The sequence below is a fragment of the Myotis lucifugus genome, unplaced genomic scaffold, assembly GCF_000147115.1.
Source record: "Myotis lucifugus unplaced genomic scaffold, Myoluc2.0 scaffold_2924, whole genome shotgun sequence".
Taxonomy (NCBI): Eukaryota; Metazoa; Chordata; class Mammalia; order Chiroptera; family Vespertilionidae; genus Myotis; species Myotis lucifugus.
In genome coordinates this window covers 4,749-18,600 of record NW_005873972.1, presented here as the reverse complement: position 1 = coordinate 18,600, position 13,852 = coordinate 4,749, and the positions used below count along the sequence as shown (strand labels likewise).

The following is a 13,852-nucleotide window of genomic DNA, read 5'->3' as shown; positions in this document are numbered from 1 at the left end:
CTGCGGGGCCAGCCTCCTCCGTTCCGGGTTCTCATGCCGAGCGCGCGCGGGCCGGGGCCGAGCCGGGCGACTCAACAAAGGGCGGCGGGCGGCCGGCGGCGGTGACCGCTCTCCCCGTGCTTCCTCCAGGTCACGCGCGCCGGCCCCGCCCGCCCCGCTCCAGATGAAGTGTGAGCACTGCACGCGGAAGGTGGGCCCGCGCGCCGGTGCGGCCGGGGGTCGGGGTCGGGTCAGGGGCCGGGCCTCGTGACCAGGGGTCGGTGCGGCTGGGGGTCAAGGGTCGGGGATGATCGCCGCCGGCCCCGGAGCTCCGTTCGCGGCGCGGCCCGTGGGAGCGTGGGCGGGCGCCACGTTCTGGACCGGCTGCTCCGACGGGGTCCGGCGTCACCGCGGCCTCGGGAGCCCGGGGTCGGACGCGGGCCGCTCGGATGGGACCGTCTGGGTTCGGTTGGACCGACTCCGACTGGGCAGGGGCGCTCACCTTGCCGCGGCCCGGGTGGTGCCGCCGCGGACCTGGACTTCGCAATCGGCTCCAGTTCTCGGAGCGCCGAGCCAGCCATTCAAAATGCTTTTTTTTTTTTTTTTTTGAAGCCAAAATCCCCAGAAAAGTAGAACAACCTGTTACCTCTCAGGGCCGTCAGAGCAAACCCCATTCTGGAAGTCAAACATTGATACGATGTTTTTCGGGTTGTTTTTTAACTTTGCAAAGAACGTAAGTGCTTGTAGTAACAAAACAATCCAGAAGTGTGGCCCGCCTCGCCACCTGTGTAACCATGGTAACTCGGCGGCCTGCCTCTGTTTCTAGGCCGCAGTAACATAAGTCACCGTGCAGCGCAGGCAGAGGGATTGTTTTGGTTTTGTTTTTCTAACAGTTGAATCGCATCGTGAATGCTATTCCATCAGCTGCTCTTTTTTGTAACGTAACGTAGTGCAGGCGGCGGCTTCTCGGAGCATTCCTGTGTTTCTAGTTCATTGTGCTCCGAGCCCATGTGTGTCCAGGTGGTCGGGCCCTAATTTACCTGCTGGTGCCAGGCACGTGGTGTCCAGGTTTCAGCTAATAGGAATAGACAGGTGAGGTGGTGGGCGGGTGTGTCCGCCAGTACACGTGCTTTTATTTTATTTCACATATATGTATATATGTGTATATATATGATTTCAGAGAGGAAGAGAGGGAAACATCAATGATGAGAGGGAATCATTGATTGGCTGCCTCCTGCACGCTCCACACTGGGGATCAAGCTCTCAACCCGGGCATGTGCCCTTGACCGGAATGGAACCTGGGACCCTTCAGTCCGCAGGCCGGTGCTCTATCCACTGAGCCAAACCAGCCGGAGCAACATGTGCTTTTATTTACCTAGAAGAGATTACCGCTCATGAGGTTAATTGACAGAATAGGTATGCATTTTTTAATTCAGAGGGTCAAAGTTCTTTTATCTGTTTTCTGTGCCTTTTCAAGGAATGTAGCAAAAAAACAAAAACCGACGACCAAGAGAATGCCTCGGCCGATGCCCCGAGTCCGGCCCAGGAGAACGGAGAGGCAAGTCGAGTTTTCCATTTCGTGTCAGCCCGGAGGAAGCAGCCGCTGCTGGCTTTCTCCCCTTCGGGGCTCATGTCAACCCACACGTCCTTGCTTTGAGGAAAAGAGAAGTGAGACGTGAGTGGGTAACGCGGTGCCCCTGCCAGGGGCCCGGCGTGCAGGGCCCACCAGCGGGAGGCACACGGCCTCCCAGGTAAGAGGGCCGAAGAGCTCGTCATCCCAAATACAGCCGAACAGACTGTCATGGGAACAGAGGCGAACGTCACCCTCGGTCATTTGTCAGAGACCGTGGTGTGATGCTTAAACCTCCAGTTCCTTTTTTAAAACCAAAAGTTCCATTCTGTAAAACGGGGGTTTGGGTGGGGAATTTATTCAGTGATTCCATTGTCATGGTTCTGTAAATGCATTTTTCTAACAGTTCTTCACCAGCTCAGTTGTGGGGTTTTAAATCCCTTAGCCAGTGGCTTATTGGGCACAGATGCCAAGCTGGACCCCAGAGGAGGTGCTTTGTACGGGGGCCTCACTCTGTCAGGACTGGCATTTCGAGGAGCCCCACTGCCATCCCGTCGAGCAGAGAGGAGGCGGCAGTGGGGAGGTTAGGGTCACTGCGTCCTTTAGAAAGTACTGGCACCCGTTCCCAGATGGGAGGCGGCCGCCCCGGAGAAGCGAGTGCCGGTCTCTGTGGGTCAGTAGCCCTGAGAGGACATTAGCCTGATGGGCATCCATCTGGTCCCTGTGCGCCAGCACTGCTCTGCGCTCGGGCGACTGTGCGGCTCCGTGAGTGGAGGGGGTGAGACCAGCACCCAGGGTCTAGGGCAGAAAGCAGGGACTGCCCGGGCCCTGCATCCCCGAGCAGGGGGCCTGGGGCCCCCACACCTGCTCTCTGGCTGCATCACCTCGGGCAGCCATCTAACCCTGGGAGCCCAGTTTCCTTATCAGTGACACAGGGAGTTGGGTTACTTCTCCCCCTCCCCCTCCCCCTGGGCTTTGGTCACAGCAAGATAACGTGTGCACAGCCGAAGCGGGCCCCCCGCCAGCTCAGTGGGTGGACACCCTGTGAGGTTGGGCTCGCCAGGGAAGGGGCTACCGGAGTGGGCCCTGGGGTCGTGAGAATTGAGGGGAGGTGTAGGAATGGTGGTGAGCCCACCAGGCACAGAGGAGTGGACAGAAGTGGCCTGGGGGAGGGGTAGTGGGAGCCACTGAGTCCGTCAAGGGTACAGATCCGATGTGTTTAAGGGCGGCTTCGGCTGGCTGAGCAGAGGGAGCATCGAAGGACACGGTGTGGGAGGCAGGGTGTGGGGCCTGGGTGGGCGGCCAGAGTGGGCCCCTCTGCAGGGCCAGTAGGGCCAGGATTCTCAGTGCAGCTCAGCAGTCTCTCGAGCACCAGCTGGGTGCCAGGCCACGTGCTCCAGACCCTCGGACACCCCCACCCCTGTCGCTGCGTTAGAAGTGCCCACCTTGGGCCCATTCAGACCTCTCGCATATGCCTCTGCGACATGCTGTCCTGGGGGAGCTGCACAGTAGCAGGCACGTGGGGAGGAGGGAGGTGGTGGCGCACTCCCATCCTGCACGGAGGCCCTCCAGGGCCCTCTTCACCAGCTGGTGGTTGAAGGGAAATAAGTGCACAGCTGGCAGGAGCGTTTGTTCATTTGTTCAGATGCTCCCGTAGGCTCCCGAACGCTCCTGTGTTCATCCACTAAATAGTCCTGAGCACCTGCTGTACCCGGGGCCTCGTGGAGGTGCTGGGCAGCAGGAAGAGGAGAGGGTTCCTACCCCAGAGCTTACATGTCGTGGCGAGAGTCAACACACAAATGCTAGCTGGTCATCTGGGCTGTTTGGTAGGTGCCTGTGAGGACCCCAGGGGTGAGCTGGGCTCTTGGGGAGCATTTCTGGGCTCAGGGGTGACCCAGAGCAGTTTGGCTGGAAGTGAGAGCCAGGGAGTGACTGGGACAAGGGCCCTGAGTGGTTCGAGGAGAGGCCTCTGTGCAGAGGAGGTATGGCTTGTGTTTTCGTTCATCTTGGGGTCCAGCGAACCTCAGGAGCGGAGTGCCAGGTGGGCAGACGACGGGGGCCGAGGGGGACCCCAGGGTTTGTAGCTGGACATCCAGGTGAGCAGGGTCCCTGTTACTGCAATGCCTGAGCCGGCAGTGAGCTGTGCCGGGTCTGAGCTCCCATGGGTGCCGTGGACCTGGGTGAATTCACCTGGGAGAGCACAGCAGGCCCAGAGCAGGAGCCCCCGAGGCAGCAGAGGAGGGGCTGAGGGAGGAAGACGGGCCAGGACACAGGAGTGCCGCTTTCCTCCCCGTGGGTGTTCGGGGAGGTGTCTGCATTGTGCCTGTGCTGCTGCTCCCTGAAGACCACGTGGTAGAGTTCTTCGTGAAGAGTCAGGCCAGGACGCCTTCTTTCTTTCGTAGAAGGGAGAGTTCCATAAGTTGGCCGATGCCAAGATATTTCTGAGTGACTGCCTGGCGTGTGACAGCTGTGTGACCGCAGAGGAAGGAGTCCAAGTTTCCCAGCAGAACGCCAAGGACTTCTTCCGTGTTCTGAACCTTAACAAGGTAGGGGGCCCGGTGCGCACTGCACCCTGGCCTGGAGAGGGTGGGGGTCAGAGCAGGGCATGGAAGCCTCTGCTGGGACGTGCAGGCAGCCTGGCCCTGGCCCTGGGTCCCGTGCCCTCGTCAACCCTCAGAGAAAAATCAGCCGGCCCCGTCACACTCCCTCCCTGACTGGGCACTGGCTGTGGCCGGACCACCGGCCAGGCTCCCGGGATATGGGGCGGCTTCCACCGTGCGAGGTCCTGCCATGGGAGCGTGCCTGAGGTCTCGGGCCTTCAGAGGCCAGGCTGATGCGGTTCAGCCTCTGGGGTGTTCTCAGGCGGGGGAGTCCCCTGCCCCACTGTGCACGGGCGCCGCGCCCCGACCCGCAGGGCAGCACAGGTGCCCGGAGCCCTGGGCGCAGCCTGGCCGGTGCTTGGACTGGCGCTGCATTGAATTTGCAGGTGCAGCTGAGGACGGTGTAGTTCACCGCACAGAGCTCCTCCCACGAGCCTTCGGTGAAGGGCTGCTCCCCCCATAGACGTGGTGTCGCGTTATCCCTCCTCCTCCGTGTCTGTTTTTCTTTAAAATGATCGTTTCCTCCAGATATGTGAACTTGTCAGTATACTAGTGTTCTTAAAGTCGACAGAATCTCTTGGGATGTCCCATATTTTAACTGTAACTTCCCTTCAGTGATTCTTGCCAGTGTTTGCCACTTTCCCAGTCTTTGCCCAAGATTGCCCCCTACCTCCTGCCTGTCCTGGATCTCAGTAGATTGTACCACCACCTGTGTGACGTTCTCTGTCTCTCCTAGAAATGTGATGCCTCACAGCACAAGGTGCTGGCAGTGTCCGTGTGTCCTCAGTCTCTGCCTTATTTTGCTGCTAAATTCAGCCTCAGTGTCACTGATGCGTCCAGAAGGCTCTGCGGCTTCCTCAAAAGCCTTGGTGAGGCGCCTGTGGTGTCGGCGTGAGTGTGGACGGGAGCTTGTCACTGCCTTTTCACATCCCGAGCTCAGTTTTCCGGGGCTCGGGGTGGGCAATGCCTGTGACCTGCCTCTGACCACGGCGGGCGGTGGCACTGCCCCTTGCCGTGCAGCCGGGTGTTGCATTCCTGCCAGATAGCCCCCCCCCCCCCCAGCGGCGAGTGACCGGCTTTGGACAGGGTGGCCAGGGCTCACGTGTCCTGTTGCCCTGGCTCTCGGGGCCCCTGAGGTCATCTGTGTGGTGGGGAGTGACGGCTGCAGGGAGTGGTGTCTGGTCTCCTGGGAGCTCTGAAGAGCCGGCAGGAGGGAGCGGACTTTGTCCTCTGCGGCCTCATGTGAAGCAGGAAAGGCAGCAGCTCAGAGCACAGCAGGGACTCAGATGAGAGGCGCACTGGAGGGCACTGCCCAGCAACAGGAGGGCTCCCTTATCTGCTGATGTCGGACTAGAACGGTCCCGCCCCTGGAGACTTCGCGGCCCTCCTGCAGCCATCAGCGGGCAGGCTCCGGGGGGAGAACTTGAGCCGTTTGCCCAAGAGCAGCTTTTGTTACCCCCGCAGTAGCTTTCAAAGACATGAATGCATTGGGGACCACTGACACATGAGATGAGACCCAGAACGAGCAGGGGTGCCGTGCCCGGCTGCTCCTGGCGCACAGCAAGGCGCCGCGAGCCGGGCTCCTGCGCGGCCCTCCTCCATCTTAGAAGCCGAGGGTGTGCTTTGTTTCACCGCAGCGCGAGCTGTTAGGTGCCGTGTGATCTCAGGGCGAAAGGCCTTCCTTGGACATTTTAAAAAAACAAACAGTTGGGTATGATTTGTTACTGTTAATAATGAAGGGAGATGTATTCACCGTGGGTCTGAGTCCTTAAGGTAATGGTTTTAATTGACACTTAGAATATTTACTATATTTTTTATTTTATTTATTTACTTATTTTTTATTGATTTCAGAGAGGAAGGGAGAGGAAGAGAGAGATTGAAACATCACTGATGAGAGAATCATTGATTGGCTGCCTCCTGCACGCCCCCGACTGGGGATCAAGCCCACACCCGGGCATGTGCCCTGGACCGGAATCAAACCTGGGACCTTTCAGTCTGCAGGCCGACACTCTATCCCCTGAGCCAGACCGGCCAGGGCTACTATATTTCTTAAGAATAACTGGCTGCTTTTAAGATTTAGACTGGCTGTAGATATTAAATTTATTTGCTTAATTTATTTTTAATTATTGAAAATACATTCTTTTGTCTCAAGCTTATTCACCAATAGTAAGAAAACTTATTAAGAAAAAGATAGCTAATTAAAAAACAACATAAAATTAAGATCATCATAAGGGTGTACTCAGCCAGTTTGCTCGTTTTATTTATTTTAAAGATGTCAAGGATCATTACCGACCGAAATTTATTTAGACAGTGAATTGGGACAGAATGCTCTGAGTGCCTTGTAATATTCCATTAATTTACGTGTGGAGTACGGTGAGGTGCTTACAGTAAGATGCAGGGAGAAAGACAGGAAGTAGGAGAGAGTAGGTATTTTATTATGAAAAACACGTGCTATTGTTTAAAAAAAAGTGTACAGCCCTGTACTTAGCGATCAGTGATGGAGCCGAGAGCCGAGGTGACTGCAGTGCCCAGGAGGGAAGCCTGCAAAATCCGCTAAGCTTGTCCCTTCGTGTCCCGACGGAGAGGGACCCGGCGAGGGGTGTGAGCTGAGGCCCTCCTTCCGCAGGGGTGCACTATGTCTTTGACATGACGATAGCCGCGGACTTCAGCATCCTGGAGAGTCAGAAGGAGTTTGTGCGTCGGTACCGCCAGCACCGCGAGGAGGAGCCCCGGCTCCCCATGCTGACCTCCGCCTGCCCCGGTGAGCCCCCAGCCGCAGCCGCTCCGCGTGCATTCCGGGAGGCTGGACAGGTGTCAGCTTCGCCCGTGGACAGGGTCGCGGGAGCTCAGGGTCCCAGTGTGGGACGGGAAGCAGCGGGAGGAACTGACGCAGCCCCGGTCTCTCCCCAGGCTGGGTCCGATATGCGGAGCGCGTGCTGGGTCACCCCATCACGCCCCACCTCTGCACGGCCAAGTCTCCCCAGCAGATCATGGGCTCTCTGGTGAAGGATTACTTCGCCAGACGGCAGGTAAGCCGGCCTCTTCCCGAGGTCAGCACGAGCGGGGAGCCGGGCCTGCCCGTGGGGCTGACGGACAGGAAGTGAGGCGAGCCAGGGAGACACGGGCGGAGCTGGTGGGAACGGGGTGGCGACTGCAGCAGGAGCTGGTCTGTGGGAGACGGGGCTCCACCCAGAGCAGCTGGGCACCAAGGAGGCGCCGGGCAGGGTGGCAGCTGGGTGGGCTCGTCTCCACAGCCTGGACAGTTCGCTCTGTCTCCACAGAACCTGTCCCCAGACAAGATCTTCCACGTCATTGTGGCCCCGTGTTATGACAAGAAACTGGAGGCCCTCCGAGAAGATGTTCCCACAGCTTTGCATAGTTCCCGGGGTGCTGACTGCGTGTTAACCTCAGGTGAGAGGTGGGCAGGGCTGGGGGGGGGTGGCTCTGGCAGGACCCAGGACAGTGAAGAGGGCAGCACTCCTGCCAGCGTGCGCACATGCGTGGCCCAGGCTGAGGGAGAGACAGGGCGGTGGGGGCAGTCCCACCTCACCATGGAGTTCTGACAGCCCAGCCTGCGCGGGGGCACCAGTGACGTTTTCCCTTTCCGTGAAGTGGAAACACACATGTGCTGTGGGGACGTCGCTGCAGCCTGCGCAGGGCCCTGTGCTGCGGTGCAAGGGCGTCTTTGGTCAGTCGAGGGCAGCGTGAGTCGGGTGCAGAGGGGAGTGCAGAGGTGGTTCTGATTTCCGGTTGGTCTCATTCAGGCCACAGGACGTCTGTAATGCAGCATCCCTCCCGTGAGGCTGTCACAGAGTCTCTGCTTGTAAACAAACACAGGGATTGTTTGCAGAGAGCCTCATTGCAAGAGCAGAAAGAGGAATATACGCTTCTCTTACGTTTCATTTGCGTTTTGCATTTTATTGGTGTTACTTTGCACTTGAGATGGGCCCCCTGCTGTCTGTGAGGGGGACAACACCCAAGGTCACCTTGACCTAGAATTTCCTGTGGGTAAGAAGGTAACTTTGGAAACAGCCCGAGGACGAGTGGTGTCCACGGGGCCCACCGCCTCTCGCTTGTCTGTAGGTGAAATTGTCCAGCTCATGGAGCAGAGTGACCTGTCCGCGGACGACGCCCTCGTGGACACTCTGTGAGTGGCTCTGGCAGGGAGGCTGCCTGTGGATGGGCCTCCCGTGGGGTCTCTTGGGGGACAGGGCCAGGCCTCCCTGCTTTACTAGGGGCTGTGCTGGGACGTGGGCACGGGGTGGCACCTGCCCCGGGCGGTTGCCTCAGGGAAATAGCAGATTCCTTGGGTCCCTTTGCGCCCAGGGCAGCAGGCTGGGTTTCTGTGGTCAGTGGTGACCCCAACCAATCACCGGTGCTCCTGCCGTGTCCTGGGCCGGGGCATGTGCAGAGCACTCCTGGGCCACTCCGCAGTCCTGCCCGTAGTGGCACCGGGAGTATGTGTGGCCCTTGGTGGGAGGCTGGACTGAGGTTTACAGACTCTTAGCCACTCAAGTGCCCATGGCCACAGCCTGTGCTTGAGCCAGGCCGACCATGTACCCTGTCCTGGTGGGGCTCAGGCAGGCGTGTTCTCGAGCCCATCTCAGAGTCCCAGGACCCCCAGCCCGAGGTTCTGGGGACGCCCTGAGGCACGTGCAGCAGCGAAGGGAAGTCACTGCCTGCGCAGCTGAGCACAGCCCACTGCAGCCTGGTGGGCACAGGTGACCGCTCAGGCTGATGGGGTCCTGCTGGAGCTGAAGGCAGGTGAAGGGTCTCACTTCCCATGTGGCAGCCCCGGGTCATAACACTTTGGAATCTGCTGTAATTCTTGTCGCTTTTCTCTGCCTGACGAGGTTTGGAGACGTGAAGGAGGAGGAGGTGAGGCGCCACGAGGGTGCCAGCTCCGACGGGTACCTGGCGCACATCTTCAGGCACGCGGCCAAGGAGCTGTTCAACGAGGACGTGGGGGCGCTCACCTACCGCAGCCTGAGGTGCGTCTGCTCGTATGGTCAGCACGGCCGTTACGGTAGATCCCCCAGAGCCAGTGTGCATGTGTGTGCGTGTGTTAGCGTGTGTGCATGTGTGCGTGCGTGTGTTTGTGTGCGAGCTGGGGCAGGGCTGTCCTGTCTGCAGAGTGTCTCCACCATCGAGGTCCAAGGCCTTTCCTGCGTTCACTCGCAGACGTTTACTTTGCTGACCTTCCCAACTCAGAGTGGACATGACAAGCAGCTGAAGTGGACTCGACAGCGAGTCCCTGTGTCTGTGTTACAGGAACAAAGACTTCCAGGAGGTCACCCTGGAGAGGGACGGAGAGGTGCTGCTGCGCTTTGCGGCTGCGTACGGCTTTCGGAACATCCAGAACGTGGTCCTGAAGCTGAAGAGGGGCAAGTTCCCCTACCACTTCGTGGAGGTCCTGGCCTGCGCCGGGGGTAAGACTCGCCCACAGCGTCGTGGGAGTGGTCCCTCCGCGCCCACCCTGAGCCTCACTTGGTCTCCACGGCTTTGCCCTCGTTGTGTGACACAACGGCACCTCCCTTTCCTCACACCCACCTCGCGAGAAGGAGCAGGTACTCGGACGTCACCTTGGAAACCTTGGTTCCAGGCTGAGGGGCCCCTGAAGGGCCTCAGGAGGGGTGTCCAGCACCCACACAGTCGGGGCGGAGCTGGGCTGCCTCACCGCTGGGCTCTGCTGGGAAGTGAGCAGAGTCTCTGCCCCGGACAAGCGGGGAGAGGTGGAGAGAGGCCTGGCCAGGGCAGAAACGTGCTTCAAGTTCTTTTAAATCAGTGGTTCTCAACCTTGGCTGCACATGAGAATCACCTGGGAATCTTTTAAAAATCCTGGTTTCTGGGCCTCATCCTCCAGAAATTCTGTTTCTTTGTTACTCATGTTGTGGCCCCACCCCATAACAAAGAAACAGAATTTCCGGAGGATGAGGCCCAGAAATCAGGATTTTGAAAATATTCCCAGGTGATTCTCGTGCAGCCAAGGTTGAGAACCACTGACCTAACGCATTTGAGAGGACGCGGTTCCCGTACAGGAGGCCAAGCTTCCGGGCGTGTGGGCTCCTGGGTGCAGCCGGGTGGGGGGCAGCGCCCTGTGTGCTGCAGACACCAGGACACAGCGAGTTCCAGGGAAACGAATCCAGATGTGAGCACACAGCCCTCAGGTCTAAGGGCATCAGGTAAAGGCGTGTCCTGGGCCATGGAAACAGGAAAGAGCAGGGGGCACAGACCGTGAGCCTAGGACAGGGCTCCCCAGGCCTCGGGCCACCGTGCGCTCCCCTCCTGCCCGGGACCCCTTCCCTGCAGGACGGAAGGAGGGAGAGTGAGCCCCCGCCTGTGTCTTTCAGGATGCCTAAGCGGCAGGGGCCAGGCCCAGGCAGAGGACGGGCGTGCGGACAGGGCGCTGCTGCGGCAGATGGAAGGCATCTACGCTGCCATCCCGGTGCGGCCCCCGGAGACCAGCGCCCACGTGCAGGAGCTGTACCAGGAGTGGCTGGGGGGGGCCGACTCCCCCCGGCCCAGGCGGCCCTGCACACTGCCTACCAGGGCCCAGGGCAGTCTGCCAGCAGCCGGGACATCAAGTGGTAAAGGTCCAGCAGGCGCCCGACCTGCAGGCGCCTGAGGAGGGGTGTCAGACGCGTGAAGGAAAGGCTTAGTGTCTCTGTCATCGCTTTGGTTTTCAGAATTCCCTGCTCCCCATCTGTCAGCTCCCTCCCTCTGAGGGGCGCTGTCGTCCTCATACGTGTGCAACTGGAATATTGTATCTCGAGAAGGATTGCCCCAATGTACGTATCCTTTTATCCAACGATGAAAAAATCCCAAAGAACAAGAATGGAGATAGACTACTGTCCTTTAGGCTTAAAAAACCCCGCAAGTGTCCTGCGAAGAGCTGAGACTTGGTTCTGTCCACGCGCCTCAGAGAGATTGGATGAGGAAATGGCCCGGTTTGGCCCTGACTTTGCCCACTTATGTTGCTCTTGAAGGTGTCGTTGCCACAATGTGAATAAACTGCCACCTTTTGGAACAGGGGCTCATACGAAAGTCTGCATTCCCACCTTTTCTTGAAACGGATCTACGTTCTGCAGCTGTGGCCACCGTCCTGAGACCAGGTCCTGTCGCTGGGAATCGGAGGGCAATGGAGTGAACACCCCCCCCCGTGCCCTTTTACATTCAGGGATTGAGCTGAACTCACTTTGGGGGAGGCCTGGCGAGGGTGACAGGTGTCACAGACGGAAGGATGGAGAATGGAGAGGCGGATACCCTGCTTGGTCCCTCCCTGGGTGGAGTCAGGCAGATGAAGGCCGGCCAGCCAGCCCCACAATTGGGTGAGATAGCATCCTCTGTCCGCCTCTCACCCTGTGGGCCCGGCCACTCCACAGCTCCGGGCAGCCCTCTGCGTTCCACGACAGCGCGCTCTGCCCTCACGTGCTGCTCGCCCTAAACAAGAAGGAAGAGAGCAGTTGGCCCACAGATGACTACACAGAGATCCGCAGCCACCACAGAGCCCAGCACCTGTGCACGTTAGGGCCGCCTGTGAAGTGAGGCCTGTGGCGGCCTGGTGTTGGTCTCCAGAGCACTTGGATTTTGTTACCATGTGGGTGACCTTCTTCTTGAACCCTCGGCCTGTTAGATTTCCCTCATTCATGTGTTATTGTACCTGTGCACCCGTCTGGGTTGATAACCGGGACATTGTGTGAAATTATCTATTTTCTGCTTTCAATCTATTTACAGTGGGGTTTCATCCTCTGCAGTGATGTAGATCATTTCTGATTATGGAATAAACAGTTGAAGTATCTGGTGTGGGGCATTGGGTGAATGATGCTGCTGTCTCCCCAGCCAGGGCCGCGTGTGCTCTGGGCTCCACCTCATGGAGTTGTGCTCTCCCCTTTTACTGCCTAAGCCATCAGCTGGCCCAGGGGCCTGGGCCTGAGTGGAAGGGGGGGGCCTAGGGGGAAGAGGAGGGGACAAAAGGGGAAGCCATGTTTCCATACAAAACTGCTTACTATATAAGTTCTAAGAAATCTTACTGTTCAGTGGAGGGGGTGGGGGATGGAACAAAAGGCACACACAGGTCCCACCGAGATTTGAACTCGGATCGCTGGATTCAGAGTCCAGAGTGCTAACCATTACACCATGGAACCAGACACTGCTATGGGCCCTACACATTTTGATGGGGACACAGGAATGGGAGGGTTCAAAGGCTGAGCCTGAGCTGGCTTATGGGTTGGTGTTGAAAAAGAGGTTACCTTCTAGCAGAGGATGGGTTATGGGCCCAGCTCACCCCACTGTCCATCTGCTGCACATGGTGTCGGTTGTGACTGACAGAGACAGCGCCCTCCTGCTGTGCAGCCCAGCGGGGCAGGGCCCACAGGGCCAGGCAGGTGTCATTTCTTACAAAACTGCTTACAATTAAAGTGTTGAGAAATCTTGCTGCCCAGCTTTATAACTAGAAATACTGCAGTTTCAAAAAGAAACTTTCCCTTAAGAACATTCTGGATATAAATCTTTGAGGAAAAAGATCTCTGAATTTGTGTGGAAGCTTTTCATGTAAAAAGTGTCCATGGAGCTACTGTTGCAGATAGCAGGGTGTCCCCTCCCTTGAACCAAGAAAAGCACCAGGAGAAAGAAACAGACGGAAATTTCTGGCGTCAAACTATGAGGATCAGCCAGGAGGAACTTCATGAACGACCTTAGTGAGCAGGGTTAAAGGAAGCCAATAGGGGTGGTAAGCACCCCAAAACTAGCCACAGCCACAAGTGGTCAGAATCCTGAGGCCTGGGAGCAGTTCCCGGACCCTGTGGCACCTGAAGCCGATGTGTAGGCACCAAACAGGAGCCGGGGCTTTCTTAGCGGAGCACGTGGACCAGGCCAGGCAGGAAGAAGCCAAGGAGGGCTCCTCTTCCCCCGTCCATGTCTCTTCTCCTTGCCGGGGCTCCCAAGGCACGCAGCCACTCAGCTCTTCTGCCCTCTGCTTCCTGTCGGTTTTAGGGAAGAGAAAGGTAGAGGGGGGTCTGGAGGGCAAACAAAAGACACCCACGAGGGCCAAAGGAAACAACCATAACCCAGATGTACAACTGCCAAGGGCGTCGAAGGGAGGACCTGAAGTGAAGGCCTAGGCAAAGCCAGCCGGCGGGGCTTCTGCAGCACCTGTGACACAGCCAGCGGCGGTCAGTGGGCCCTGGGCTGAACTTCAGGACAGACCTGCCGTTGCCATGGGGGGTGCAGCTCCCTGAAAGGCACCCACAGGGCTGTCTGTGAGCCTGAATCTCCACCACAGGGTAGAGGGTATCTCCTGAGTCTGAGAAATCCAGGCATTCAGGCATACATGCAGTTACAGGCGAAAGGTGGCCTCCCCTGCGGGGCCCCAAGAACACCAGGCTGGAGAATTAGTGTCAAAGAGCCTGGCCGGTGAGGCATATGGATGGACTCTTTGGAACAGGCCCAGGATTTGAGAAGATTCATGGTCCACGTGAAAGCACATGAAAGGGCTCCCGTGCAGGAAGGCGCAATCATGCACAAATAATCTGCAGATGCCGGTCAGACTCTCCAGCCACCCTAATGATGCTAGTCTAACCCTCAGACCAAAATGGCCGTGGAGACAGGGAAGGAGACTAGGCCCAGGCTTGACAACATGGACTCCTTCCCCCCACCAAGCCTGCCGTGGCTGTGACGCCTGCTTACATGTTTGGTGGCCAACAGT

At 58.2% G+C, this 13,852-nt stretch overlaps 1 protein-coding gene and 1 non-coding gene across 2 annotated transcripts; one reads left to right on the top strand and one right to left on the bottom strand.

Moving 5' to 3' along the window:
• The first annotated feature begins 70 nt into the window (after positions 1 to 70).
• On the top strand, positions 71 to 11,950 carry LOC102440070 (nuclear prelamin A recognition factor). Its single transcript, XM_006108638.3, is given in 12 exon segments — positions 71 to 190; positions 1,457 to 1,537; positions 3,952 to 4,095; positions 4,886 to 5,018; positions 6,776 to 6,910; positions 7,060 to 7,178; positions 7,431 to 7,560; positions 8,233 to 8,296; positions 9,003 to 9,140; positions 9,421 to 9,578; positions 10,500 to 10,673; positions 10,676 to 11,950. Coding segments are annotated over 12 exon segments (1,368 nt in total). The 5' UTR covers positions 71 to 163; the 3' UTR covers positions 10,741 to 11,950.
• Positions 11,951 to 12,221: 271 nt separating this feature from the next.
• Positions 12,222 to 12,293, bottom strand: TRNAQ-CUG. Its single transcript has one exon. It is a non-coding gene; the product is annotated as a tRNA-Gln (tRNA).
• Between the last annotated feature and the right edge of the window lie 1,559 nt (positions 12,294 to 13,852).